Source organism: Gossypium arboreum, chromosome 4 (genome assembly GCF_025698485.1).
Source record: "Gossypium arboreum isolate Shixiya-1 chromosome 4, ASM2569848v2, whole genome shotgun sequence".
NCBI classification, from domain to species: domain Eukaryota; kingdom Viridiplantae; phylum Streptophyta; class Magnoliopsida; order Malvales; family Malvaceae; genus Gossypium; species Gossypium arboreum.
Window position 1 is genome coordinate 46305272 of NC_069073.1, and position 14961 is coordinate 46320232.

The window sequence follows — 14961 nt, forward strand, 5'->3', positions numbered from 1 at the left end:
CGACTAGGGTCACATTCGGGGTGTCACATAAATAATTTTTATAACTTCAGATTTGTGGCCTCGAGATCACTATTCCGACTAACCCTAAAAATCGGGCTGTTACGCTCTCACATATTGAAGCCGATGCCATATCCCAGACATGGTCTTACACTGGCTCTCATTTATAGGTGCCGATGCCATGTCCGAGACATGGTCTTACACTAGCACTCATATAACCCTAGTACCATGGCATGAATATCTGACCTATTCCTACGGTTCAACCGGGGATTTCCCGTATCAATTTCATCATACAGTGTTCATAGTCACATTCAAACATTTTATGCGATATCAATTATTCAATGCATGATAACAATAAAATTGTAATATTTACGCACAACTTACCTCAGTATACAAAATGTAGACGACTAATTGGATTTATTCCACTAGTTTGGCTTTCCCCTGGTCTATGTCCGGAATATGTAATTCTTGATCTAAAACTATAAAAATTCTTTTGTTTAATTATCACATTAATAAAAACATTCCACAATTCATACTTTGGCAAAATGATCATTTTGCCCTTAGACTTTTACAAAAATTACGATTTTACCCCTAGGCTCGTAAATCAATTTTTATCAAATTTCCTAATTAACCAAGCCTAGTCAAATATTTTTTATACTTATAGCAACTTATCATTTCAATTATTCCATCCATTTACAACCTATTTTATCAACCTCACAAAATAGTCCCTTTAGGTGTTTCTCATGAACACCACTTTACAAAAGTTGTTTATTTAACCACCCTAACTCATTTTCTTCCATAAAGTGTCAACTAACAATATAAATGCTCTCCTAGCAAAACACTAAACTTTTACCATTTTGCAAAATAGTCCACTCATTAGCTAAATTAAGCTATAAAGGTCTTAAAAGTACAAAACCATAAAAAATAATCATCTAAATTAAGCTATAAAGGTCCCAAAAGTACAAAAACCATAAAAAATAATCATCTAAATCACTTAATTGCAAGGGTGAAGAGTGGCTGAAAATTTCAAGCTTTAAAAACCCATACTTTGTTGGTATTTTCAGTGGAGAGGAAGAAGGTGAAAAGATGTTATCACCTTCTCTTTATTTTATTTTATTTCTAGTCAAAATAGGTCACCAAATTCACCTAACCTTTGGAAATTTTTCATCTCTTTGTCTCGATGGTCGGCCAAGCCTGTCTTAAAGGTCTAATTGCTCTTTAAAGGTCCCTAATTATGGTTCTCTAGCTATTTAACACCTTTAACTAGCAAAACAAAACTTTCGCACTTTATGCGATTTAGTCCTTTTTCACAATTAAACATGCAATCGTTAAAATTATTTCACCAAAATTCTCATGCACTTATATAATCATGCTATAACACATATAATAATATAAAGATAATTTCTCTAACATTAGTTTAGTGGTTCAAATTACTATTCCGACTAGACTTAAAATTAGGCTATTACAATATCACTTAATATAAAAGAAAATTTCTAAATAAAAGTGCTATCATTAAAATTAATCTCTTAAAAAATTAATTTTTCATTTAAGCTAATAATATTAAAATAAATAAATAACCATCAACCGAGAAAGCGAGTAGCCCACGGTAACGGTAATTGCCTAATTAGTAACTGAAGAGGAGAAATGTGAATGCCTATTTTTTTTTTTTTCATTTTTTCATTTTTGACTTTGACATTTCATCTGCTTCTTCTTCTAGGGAAAGGGGGAGAAAGACGCCTCTTCTTAGCTCGAATCCCTCCAAATCCAAATCTAAATCTAAATCCAAGTTCCTCTCCTCAATCTAATTGCATAGCATACTGAAGTTAGAGTAACCATGTACGTTGAACATGCCTTCTCGATATCTGACGAGGATATCATGATGGACACTCCCCACGCCATTAACAATCGGCCTCCGTACAAGGAGATCGGCCTCGCTGTCGCTCTTCTCGTCTTTGGCACCCTTGGGATCATCCTGGGTATTTTCATGGCCGTCAACAAAGTCGGCGGTGACCGCGCCCATGGTTCTGTTTCTTTCTTAAAAGATAAATTGAATTTTATTCAAGCTAGGCCAATTAGCTGATCTCTGGGTTACGATTTGTTTCTTTCAGGGCTTTTCTTTGCAATACTCGGATCCATTTTGTTCATTCCAGGCTTCTATTATACAAGGATTGCATATTATGCATTTAAGGGATACAAAGGCTTCTCCTTCTCCAACATTCCCCCTGTCTAGAGCCCTTCTCCTTCAACTCCTCTGCCCTATGTACAGATCCTCTTTCATTTATTTACTTTCTTTTGAATGTTTTGTACCTGCGGACTCCAGTTCTTTTCTTGACTTCACTTTTGTATGTTATTTGTTTCATAGTGCAATTCTGACCAGTATTCCTGTTTGTTGTGGTTGTTTTATGACATAATATCTAATCTTTCTATTTACTGTTTCTTAATATTACCAATCAGTCTCAATGTTTATTTCTTTAACCCAGCTATCTCTTAAGGCTTACCTTACCCTGTGCAGTTATATTGATCTCATGTACTTGAAGAAGTCCTTTCATTAATAGTTTTAGCATATGTTATTAGCTAGAGGTTGTCATTGTTTGAAAGAATAGATGGAGAGGTTATGAAGGATTGTATTTGCTCTGCTTGTGTGATTAGTGCATGTAATTCGGCAGCATGTTTGACTTTTTTATCTGTTTTTTTTACCACACTGTTGTATGATTCGGTGATATGTGCAGTAACAAGTTAAATATGTACACTTTCATGTAAAGGATCAGTGGGCATGTGGTGTGGTTTACGACAGTGAACAACAGCAATAGAAAGAGTTAGGGCTGAAACATGAATAGAAAGTTGGAACTAGAAAACGTAGGGTTATAGAAAACCTGTAATTTCTTTATATTAATTCAAAGAAACTAATATGAATAATAATGTTGTCTGTAAAGCTTACAACTAATTTATATAGGCTTTCTTTCTTGCAAGTAAATTTACTGGCTTTCTTGCGAATAGAGTTTTAGATAACTAATAACCTTAGCTGTCCATAATATACCTAATACTTAATAAATAAATTTGAAATGATAAAATATTAAAAAGCTCCCATGTCTCCCCAGCTTCAGCGTGTAAAACTCAACTCCAATGAGAAAACTTTCACTGCTTCAACATAAATTTCTCAATCAATTCCAACTCATACTCATCTTAAAAATGTGTTGGTTAAAATGCTTCTGTTGCTTTTCATTTGTTAAATTGATGCATAATTGCTCAAAGTTGGTTGTCTTAAAACTCTCAAATACATCAAAATATAAAGAACACTGATCAAGGAATTTGATTCTATATCTTGATCAATAGCAATATTTATTTTCCACAAGCAAGTCAAATAATTTTGAATAAACAAATTTGGCTAAAGCATCTCTACTAGGAGTTTATGAGCATTTGAATCCAGTGATTTTAAGTGGTCTCATCACGAGTCACAAGAACACATTTACTTAAGGACTCTCTTCTATAGTCTTCTCGGCGCATGTAAAAAGTTATACAGCACCTTTTAGATGGACCCAAGATTTATCATCCTTTGGTTCAAAAGCATCTGTTTCTTGTCCCTTAGCAAACTCAATATATCCTAAACGTAGAATTGCAACTCCACATTCTCCCCTTTGATCAAATTGAATTTTAATTAGTTTTCCAAAACGGCTTGAGTTGTCTTTGATAGTCTTTGCATTGCCAAATGTTTCTAGAACAGGATTAGATTCCAAGATCTTCTGCACCACACCTTGTTCCTCCGCATTTTTAACTCTTCCTCCCACATAGGCTAGATAGCGTATCTTTGTATGCTCTGTTTTACCTACGCCACATGACTTTTGATTCATATAAATTTGAGGTAATGGTTCTTTCCAAAGCTTGTTGCATGCTTTCTGTAATAGCCAAGTCTTGAGTTGGAAATAGAGAATTAAAAAGGTTCTTAATGATCATAATTATTATTTAAGAAACTATAACATTAACCATAAGGAACTTGTTTGAAGTAATAAATTTGTTTAATTCAAACAGCCTAGAATTGTATTGGTTGAAATAACCCTTGCCTTTGTTATCATCACTATACAACTCCAAAAACCCTATAAAAAGGGCTTTTCCAATGATAAGCCTTTCTATCTTAAGCTATTGCTGGAAAGATCATCTCAATGATGGTACAAATTATATCATCATTGAGAAAAAAATCTCTCTTTTCATTAGTAACCTGAGCTTTAGTTGAGTTCCCATTATTAGTAGTTGACTCATCTCTAGATTAATGCACTGAAAGCTTTGGCTTCGATATCAAACCCCTTGTTAGTGTCAGCCTATATTGCAACAGGGATTGATAATGAAGAGCTAGTTGAAAATGTTGAAAGATCCCTAGCATCTGTTGTAAATAGAGAGAATACAATGCCATCTCCTACGATACATGGCATGTTTGGGAAATCCAAACACCCTTCTTTCACGTACAAATTTTGCAAACTCAAAGTCACTTTACCTATAACCTGCATCCTAACTTATATCTAACCCAAAATTCTTTGGATACATTCATCAAGATTTAAATGAAGTTGCTTTTTGCATAATCAAATTCAAAGGTAGAATCATCGTCAACTTTATTTTTTTGGAGAAACAAGTTTAAAAACCCCAAGCATAAAGACAATCATCAGGAGAAGTAAGTACGAAGCTGCATCCATAAATGCTTCCAAGTTTAGCAAGATCAAACAAACATGGCCATTCAACATATAAACACTTACAACGTTTAAAGTAGCTTTTACAACTGTTGCATGTTTTGAAATATTTAGTTGTCTACCCACCACACTCAGGATCTGCTTAAACTTGCTTGGCATTTCTAACCACTCATAAAGGCCATTTGGAGTCTTAAAAGTTGTCTTCCATTCATCAAAACTTCTCAACCTATTGTGGTGATAATCACTTGTCACATTGAGAGCTCCATAGAGTCAACTACTTGATCAAGAATATCATTCACCCAAGGTGTTCCCACAAGAATATAATCCACATCCATAGTAACATAACACAAGCCATGATCATCTATGTGAGGCCACTCTTTACAGAATGCTTCCATCTCTTGGATTTGATGTTGAATATGGTGAAGGTAGCACATCATTTTGGGGCATTAACTAGGATCTTGATCACCCCTCAAGGGAGCATCTATTACAATAACTAATTTGGTTTCATCATGGGTCATGTCGAACATCTCAAATTCTTTTTGGCTGAAATATGAGTTAGTTTTGTGCTGATCCGTAACTTCTTCAAAATCCTTCGCATGAGCACTCAATGTCTTTAATAGTGAAGATCGTTGGCTAAGTGCATCTACCGCAAGGCTTGACTCCTCTTTGCCTTCCATTGTTGTTGTCAATTCATTATGAACAATCAAGGGCTCTCTCTAAGCTGTATATGTATTCTTCAGTTTCTTCCTGATTCTCATCATAAATATGGCTAATAGTTCATATTCTTGCCAAGAAAATCAGCACATCCAACCATGGCCTAAAAGAAAACCCTAATATAAACCCTAGGATCTAATTATGCTTTGATGCCAAAAATTGGTATGATTTAGGGGAGAAAACAACAACAATAGAAAGATTTAGGGCTGAAAAATGAGTAGAAAGACGTTGGAACTCTAGAAAATGTAGGGTTACTGAAAACCTTTAGTTTATTTGTAAGAAAATAATTAGAATAATAGTAGTGTTCGTTGTAAAGTTTGCAACATATTTATATAGGCTTTTCCCCTTGCAAGTAAAGTTACTAGGCTTTCTTGCAAATTAAGTTTTATTCCTAGCCTTTAGGTCTGAACCCTAACAGTAACTAATAACCCGTGCTGTAATATATCTAATACTTAATTAAAAGCTCCTGCATCAGCATGGATCACTTTGACGTGTTGCTTTAATGTGAATTCACTCAGTATACTCGAAGTAGTGATGCTTTAAAGAGCCTCTTGTTTCATTGAAAAAGCAGGTAGGCCAGGATGCCAAATGGGAATGATTGTACCAACATGTCATGTGAATCTTCTCGTGAGCCTAAAGGAACTAATAGATTCTTGAAATTTTGAAGTTCATTTGTGAATAGTTTCATCTTTCTTTTTCATCTTTTTTGGGAGAATTTTATAGGAAGTCATTGAATCAAAGTAGGAACCTTGTTTACTCTTACAATAGGGATGTAATGCAACTGTAATAAAGTTTGCCCTTCTGAAATTCTCATTGACTTTCATGAATAGATAGTAATTGTCCTGAAATTTTTTTATTTAAATTTTTTTCTGGATTTTTCTCATAAGTACTAAAATACACTTGTGAGCTTAATGCACTGATTGAAGTCCTTGCCTTGAGGAACTCCGACTATCTGCCTCAAAGGTCACTTGACTAGAGCTGTTCTGTAATTTCATAACAATTTGCTATCTGAGAAACCAAATTTATCATCAATTATGAATTCTTAGTTGGTTTTCTTCCCTCATAGTTTACTTGCATGCCATTAACTATTTGCACAAATGCAATTCTTCTTGGGTTCTTGGTAGACAGAAGTTTTAGGTGACTTGAAGGGTTATGAGGCTTATAAACATGATTTCTCTCATGTTTGTGGGGGACGTGTACACCATTTGGTGTAATCTTTCCTGTAAACGTAATGTCAGATACCGCAATTCCAATCAATATTTAGCATTGAGTCCAAAAACCTGAAGTAAGCTCGAGTTATTTTGCTTTCTTTTGAGCAAGGATAGCAACCATGACATGAAAACATTACCTAATCCTAGCGTTAATTCTGTCAACTGTCATCTACAAAAAAAGCTGCATTTCCCTTGCCACAGTCTACCACATCTCATATAATTGTACTGTAATTAAATTAGTGCTGAGTTTTCAATCAGTGGTTAATCTCAGTATTCTAATTATATCCTTTTTTGAGCGATCTGCTGATGCAGAAGACACTATTGGTCTGCTTCAGATGAATTATCAACCACTTTTTGGTATTCACTAGAGAGTAGACAGGTAGCATTACTTGTACTATATGATCATCTGTTGGAGCTTTCCACCAGTTTGTTACATTCAGGTTGAATTAGTTTCAGATATGCTTTAGTGTGAATGTCCAAACTGTTTTCATATAACATTATCAGAGTATTAGTCATTGTCATATTTGGTCTTTAAGTAGAATGTGATTATTATCATTTCTCATTTTGCATGTTTTTCCACTAGAATCATGTCCTCCCTCTTTGTAGATGAGGGTTTAGTGGAGGTAGTATTCTTGGTGCAAGAAGTAGTCCCTGACTATATAGTATCCTTTGTTGCTTTGGAATTTGATGGGTTGGAACAACCTTGTATGTCAATATGATAGTTGCAATCGTGCAGGGGAGTTTGGTAGGAGATGTATTGTAGACGAACACTCATGGGTAGCTTATTTAATGTTGGAAAGTAAGTGACTATTGCAAACCCATTGAATAATGGAATAACGATGCAGTGTATGGAATGATGAATTCATGCAGGTTATGGTATAGGCTTGTTCCCTCGTAGTTCTTTTCTACTGGGAACCATGGACATGGTGAGATAAAAGATGACTAGAGGGTGAGGAAGGTCAGATTGTGAATGTGGTGCCCGGTTCAGATCTTTGTTTAATTTTATCAAATTGGACCGTCTGAAAGGTGAATAAATGGTTAGATGGGCTGGTAGAGTTGGATGAGATGGGCTTGAACGATTTAAAATTAGATGAGTAGGAGGATTGAAAATATGTTAAATACGTTTATTAATAGAGGGGGTATTTCATAGATCTGAAAATGAATTTTTTAACATTTAAAACATTGATAATTATTTTATTTTTTTCTTATAAAATTTTCAACAAAAAGTATTTAATAGGATAGGTAGATAGATATTTAATGCAGAAAATATTAAGTTTTTTTATTAAAAATTAAAATAAATTATATTCTTCTAAAAATTGATATATTCAGATTACCGTAATTTTTTATCCAAAATTACTCAAAATAATATAAAATATTATATAAATAAGATTAAGATTAAGAGATAAATAGTTTTTAGTATTAGTATTTGTTTTATTAAATAAAATAATTATATCCAGTACTTATATTTTATAGTCTATCAAATAATTTTTTAATATAAATTCAGTACTTATAAAATTTAGTAATAAAATTTCAGTATTTAATATTTTAGTACTTAAATTTTTAGTTTATCAAAAACACCTTAATGTAAAATAATATTAAGGTGGTTTTATTTTATTAAAAATTGAAATATATTATCTTCTTCTAAAGAAATAAGACATTTAAATTATTATATTTATCTTTTATCTAAAACTATCCAAAATAATTATATTAATAAGATAAAAATTGAGAAATAAATATTTTTACAAGTAATATTTACTTTTATCAAACAAGATGTTATATTTTGCAATTTACCAAAATTTTTAATATAAATTTAATACTTTAAAATTAGTAATAAAAATTCAGTACTTAGTTTTTTGTTAGTTAATTTTAGTTTATCAAACTAACACCTAACTTAATTCCATATATAATATTTTTCCTCCAACAAAATTGTTCTCATACTTTTATAAAAAAAAAAGGAAAAAGAAAATATTAATTCACGAATTGGCCCATGAAGTTTACTCTTTTCTCATTTTAGTACCTAAATTTTCTTTGACCCAATTAGGTATATGCATTAGTTATGGTTTTAGTTCATTTTGTAAAAGATATTAAAAAAAAAACATTTGACACTTTTGGCCAATAAATAGTGTGACTTAGCATATTTTGATTAATGAAAAAAATTCCACTTGACAATTTTAATAAAATATAAACAATTCTTTTGTAGTAGATATAAACCTTAAAACTTATAAAAATAAATATATAAATGTCAGAAAAATACATAAAATGCAAGTATATATATATATATATATATATATATATATATATATATATATATATATATATCAATTACAAATAGAAAACAAATCAATTTTCCACTTTCTAAACACATTCAACCATTATACCAATATGCCTCAAATGGCACCGTATTTCAAATAACATTTACTTAAATATATCATGACAACCACCAATGCATAGACCACATTGTAACATTCAATCAACTTTACAAATAACCAAAACAATCGTATTAACTATTAACCATCCATTTAGTATCTTACCAAATAACACATCCTTTAAAATAACCCATTATATCAATCATTTTAATCATTCTTGAGCTTCAATCTAAACGTACTATAATGGCATCAAATATAGTTGTATACATAACATACAAGCATTCAAAATTCAAGCACCCCAAAAGCTATCCTTTTTCTTGATTCAAAAACACGAACACTTCAATTAAACATACATATGTATACTTTCAAACAAACATTACTAAGGACCATTTCATCATCTTTCCAAAATCATCATTTAAACATTTAATATCCACTATCCGATCCAATCGCAGGACACAGATATCAAGTGTCACAAGAACAAGGCTTGTTTTATTTAACAATATTTTAACTAATTAGTTAGACCAAGTCGAGATTTAAATGTAACCCCTACTACAACTTGTACTGTGCATAAATAAATAAAATTTATTTTTACATAGTTGGTGCCTTATTAAGCTTAACATTTAGTTACAGATTTACATTTAGACTTTATTACAAAAATAACCAATTTTAACCCCGAGGTGTGGCCTCTAAGGGTGCCCCTTTATATACATGAAACAACTTCACCCATCTCTTGAAACTGGAGGTGTCTAATTTGGGCCCTCTAAAATTTTTGAGACATCATCTATCTTGCATGGAAGTAGAAAACATGATGAGTTCAGGAGAACTTAGTGAGATCCTATACATTGGTTTTCTTGGAAATTAGGGAACATAAAATCTTAAGCACAAACGAGAAACTCTCTAGAACTCGTAGGAAGATTCGTAATTTTTCTGGCGTTGCCATTGACATTGTTTTCTCCGAACGAAATATCAATAGGCATTACCACCTGCCAAAATAGTCTTCAAAATAATGCTTCCATATGGGTCTTAACCCTGTTTGTCATCATTCCAAGCTTCCCTTGAACTCGACATGACATGCCTCATCATGGATTTCCTATAGTTTCCAAAATGAGTTGGGAAAACTTACTGATATTATAACTGAGGCCTCGTCATAGCTGCGAATCCCTTCCTTGATCCTTTTGACCCACCTTGATCTCCATACAGATTTTTCATACTACTTTAGTGAAAATATACTTTTTGACTTGACCTATTCCTGATCACCTTTCTGGATGAGGTCTCTTTCTATCATCCACATCCGCGGGCTCAATAAGTTATTGGCTGAATGAATCAGTACCCTTTTTTTCCCTAGTGGACTCGCAACTGCAATGTAACCCACATAACCCACAGAGTGCTTACTCTCCTGAGCCCAATCTTCTTAAGATGAACTTATTGACAGTCTCCAACAAACTATTTGTAACACCCCGTACCCGAGTTCGTTACCGGAGTCGAACACGAGGTGCACACAGACTTAACTTAATTATTTTCACAGTCCATTTAAAAATTTCTAGACAAGCTGGTTACTGCATCACTGTCGCCTTAAAAATCATATCTTGAGTTTCAAAACTCGAAAATCAGTTTCGTAATTTTTCCCTGAAACTAGACTCATATGTCCATCTACAGATTTTTTTCTAGAATTTTTGGTCAAGCCAATTAGTACAGTTTATTAGTTAAAGTCTCCCCTGTTCCAGGGTTCGACTACACTGACCTTCATGCAGTACGACTTGGATATCTCCCTGTACAGGGCTTCAATACTTATGCCTTTTGTTTCTATAGAAACTAGACTCAAAGAGGAATCTATACATATATGGAATGACTCCTAATTATCTCTGGTTAATTTATAATGAATTTCCAAAGTCGGAACAGGGAATCCAGAAACCGTTCTGGCCCTGTTTCACGAAAACCTAAATATCTCTTAACATACAACTCATATGACCGTTTCGTTTCTTCCATATGAAAGTAGATTCATCAAGGTTCATTTACATAATTTATTCACCATTTAATTCCATTCCTGCTATTTTTAGTGATTTTTCACATCCACATCACTGCTGCTGTCAGCATCTGCTTTTGAGGTAGACTTTACCTATTTCATTATTTCCATGATTCAATTAGCCCTTTTTTGCATACATAGCACAAAGTATGATCATGATTAACCATTCCAATGGCTAATCGTTTCCGAACATTTCCATACCTCTTAATGATCAACATACAAAACGATTATAGTACTATGCTAAAACGTATATAAGCCATTTTCGCATGGCTATCCAAATTTACACAAAATCCATGGGTACATGACCAACAACAAAAAGGGTAGTCCTATACATGCCATTTCAAAGTTCAACCAAAATTGTACCAAAAGGGGGCTTTGATAGTGTGGGAGACTTCGACTTCCAAAATCCCGAGTCCGATAGCTGACGAGCCAAAATCTATAAAACAGAGAAACAAAGAAACGGAGTAAGCAATTTATGCTTAGTAAGTTTTGAGCAAGGGATTCCAGCACAACAAAAGCATGGCATTCATATAGCTAAACGGATAATTTCATATGCACAAATTCTCAATATCATACTTACTTCACATTACCAACCCTTATGTTCATACACAAAAGATCAACTTAGCCGAAGGCGGTAGCTCGTTTATCAAGCTGGCGAATACTTATTTGTAAGGGCTCAACTAATTCAAAGCACATACGAAACATACCTCATTGTTGGGATTTCACAGGCGTATTAACTGAAATTTTTACAGCAAGTTCATTCATTCCCGAATCACGTACCTTCGGAGTTTAACCGGATATAGCTACTCGTTCAAATACCTTCGGGACAAAGCCCGGTTATAGTAGCTCGCACAAATGCCTTCGGGACTTATCCCGGATTTAGTAACTCGCACAAATGCCTTCGGATCTTAGTCCGGATTTAGTAACTCGCACAATTGCCTTCGGATCTTAGTCCGGATTTAGTAACTTAGCACGAGCCTTGGGACTTAGCCGGACATCATTCAAGAACCATGCACACATATATCAATAAATCATGACACATCCATATTTCATTTTCATTACCAAAGCTCAACACAAGACACTTATCATATTTACAATTTCAGCTCAATAGCCACATACAAAGAGCATGATTTTGATTTACTTAAGACATAATTCAATCGAATCATAATTTAAGTTCCATTACTCGAAAACTTACCTCGGATGTTGTCGAGCGATTTCGATGGCTATTCGACCACTTTTTCCTTCCTTTATCGGATTTAGTTCCCTTTGCTCTTGAGCTTAAATTGACAATTAAATTGATTTAATCATTTGAGTATCAAAAAGAGGAACTCAAGGTACTTAGCCCATATATATTCATTAGACATTAAAGTCACATATGTACAAAATCATGAATCTAACTCAACACAATAGTCCACACTCTCTTTTAGCCGATTATCTAAGCCAAGAATAGGTATCAATATGCTTACCTCTAACCGAATGCATGCACACCAATCCACCTCATGTGGCCGAATATGCATGTCCATGTTGAGGCCAATTATACACTTAATACCACACATAAATGGTATACATTTTACTAACTAACGCATTCCATATTGTAACTCAATACGCATCAATCATTTACTTCATAACCGAAACATCGTCATATGTAAATATATACCTTGAGATAGTATATATGTCATACCAATACATCATGTGCAAACATATATATATATATATATATATATATATATATATATATGCAAGAGCCGAATCACAAGTTGATTATAACCAAATATAAACATATATCCAAAACACAAATCTTACCTATCATGCAATAAGCATAAATCATGCTTATGGATATACCATGGCCGAATACATCACAACACCATACCATTTCAATTTTGGTCATGGTTAAACAAAGAACTTAATGTCCCACTCAAAAATGCTAAAAAGGTCCAAGAGCCATCAATCCACCATCACATGTATCATTAGCAAGCTTCATATTTAACATGCAATGGCATTAACATAAAATTCACCTTGGCCGAATATCATCCCCATGACATAGCAAAGATTTGAACCATGGGCTAATTAGAACTCAAGCTAGCAACTAAAAACATGCATGAATCTCATGGCACAACCTCAAACATACCTTAATCTAGATACAAGTATGGCCAAACCTCCTCCTAATCCTCTTCCAAACCAAACATGAAGCAAGAACTCCTTCCTTCTTCCTTAGAATTTTCGGCCAAAAGAAATGAAAAAGGATGAACAAATTTTTTTTTCTTTTCTTCAACTCACGGCAATGGGGGGTAACACTCACACATTCTTTCTTTTTTTTTCTTTTCCATTTCTTTATTACCCATACTCATTAATTTATTTTTTTTTTCCTCCCATGATGCACCAACATAACATGTCTATGACATGTTTTGCCCATAATTCTTTGTCATGGCCGGCCACTAGCAATTAAAGAGGGGGAAATTGACATGCAAGTCCTCCCTTTTGATTACATGCACTATTAGATCCTTATAGATTAGCCTATCACATTTCAAAAGTGTCACACAAGTCCTATTGACTAAATTCACATGAAATTTACTAAATCGAAACTTAAAACTTTCACACATTCATAATCACATATTTTAGACAATAAATATTGTATTCAAATAATTCGGTGACTCGGTTTAGCGGTCCCGAAACCGCTTTCTGACTAGGGTCACTTTAGGGCTATCACACTATTCCTACCCAAGTATTCTTGACAGTCTCCACCTATGGTAGTCCGACAATGTCTTACCCTATCATCCTCTTTTTCAGTAGACCATTGGAAGACTTACCGCTCCAATTGTTTAGCTTAGATTTTGCCTGGTTGACTCACTTATTATACTCAATGTTATATTACTCACTGAACACTGACGGGTATCTTTACCTTGAATAGAGTACCCTTTCTATTTCCTTTGCCTTGGTAAGACCATACATATATACCCTGGTCCTCTTTTGTCACAATTTGGCAGGTTCCTTTATTAACAAGTTTATTCACATTCTCATATACTTCTACTAGTTATTCCCCTCTCCATAGTTTGGCAGATTCTCTTTTTATCCCATTTACATGTGTTCTCAGATGTGCCGTAATCATCCAACTATATTCCTCTCTACATGAGTCTTACAACGATCTCCCTTTTCTTGCTCTATCAGTTCCCTAGTTCATCATTTTGGTAGACTTTATCTGACGAACCCAACTATGGTCTTACACGGTATATTCCATGTTTAAGGTCTTGGCAGATTCCTATGTTGCCATAGTCGGGTTATGATCTTACACAATATACTCCATGTTTAAAGTCTTGGTGGACTTTCGATTTCGAGGAATCAATAAACCTCTTTCGAGGTGTCGCCCTAAAGAACCTATAAATCATTTCCATGTTGTTGCCTTGAAGGACCTGTTGATAATCGTTATCGCAGTGTTGCTTCATAGAGTCGATAGATCGTTGTCACATTGTCACTTTAGCGAGCCATTCGATAATTGCCATTGCGGTGTCATTCTATAGAGTCAATAGGCCATCGTCATAGTGCCGTTTGAGCGAACCAATCAATACCATTCCGCAATGAGACCCAATCTCCATTTAGTCCGCCTATTCCTCTTTTTCACGAACTATTCCTATCTTCAACTACCTCATCATGATACTTCCCTCCATACCCTGCATATCATACACATTACATGCATGTATTCATTAGCATGTAGTACGCCACCCATTAAGACTTTAATTCACAACTAAATAAACACCCAATATATGTATATACAAGCGTACCCAGTCACCATGTTCAAACACAACCACGGGTTCAGATAGCACAAAATAGACATAGACACATATCAATCAGTAGTTCAACATCATCGAACATTCAGAGATGGAGTATAGAAACTCATATTGCTTTTTTAATCCTAGTCAGTTTAGCTTGTCCAATTGCCAGATCCTCTTTCATCCTGTCAACTAAGCATGACAACCATT

At 33.9% G+C, this 14961-nt stretch overlaps 1 protein-coding gene across 4 annotated transcripts; it reads left to right on the forward strand.

The window, feature by feature from the left end:
* The first annotated feature begins 1648 nt into the window (after positions 1–1648).
* On the forward strand, positions 1649–7778 carry LOC108484110 (uncharacterized). 4 transcript variants are annotated; one of them, XM_053027353.1, is made up of 3 exons: positions 1649–2018; positions 2106–2257; positions 7469–7778. In XM_053027353.1, the coding sequence occupies exons 1-2, from the start codon at positions 1832–1834 to the stop codon at positions 2225–2227; spliced, it is 309 nt and encodes a 102-aa protein (XP_052883313.1). In that variant the 5' UTR covers positions 1649–1831; the 3' UTR covers positions 2228–2257; positions 7469–7778. The 4 variants fall into 4 exon arrangements, with proteins under 4 accessions (XP_052883313.1, XP_017643264.1, XP_017643263.1 ...); XM_017787775.2 differs by lacking the exon at positions 7469–7778 and adding an exon at positions 5956–6194; XM_017787774.2 differs by lacking the exon at positions 7469–7778 and adding an exon at positions 5959–6194.
* The last annotated feature ends 7183 nt before the right edge of the window (positions 7779–14961 follow it).

Bases quoted from the DNA above. Each gene is read 5' to 3' on its own strand.
- LOC108484110 (XM_053027353.1), top strand. From the start codon at position 1,832: ATGTACGTTGAACATGCCTTCTCGATATCTGACGAGGATATCATGATG. The intron at 2,019-2,105 runs GTTCTGTTTCTT...TGTTTCTTTCAG, and splicing joins CGGCGGTGACCGCGCCCATG to GGCTTTTCTTTGCAATACTC.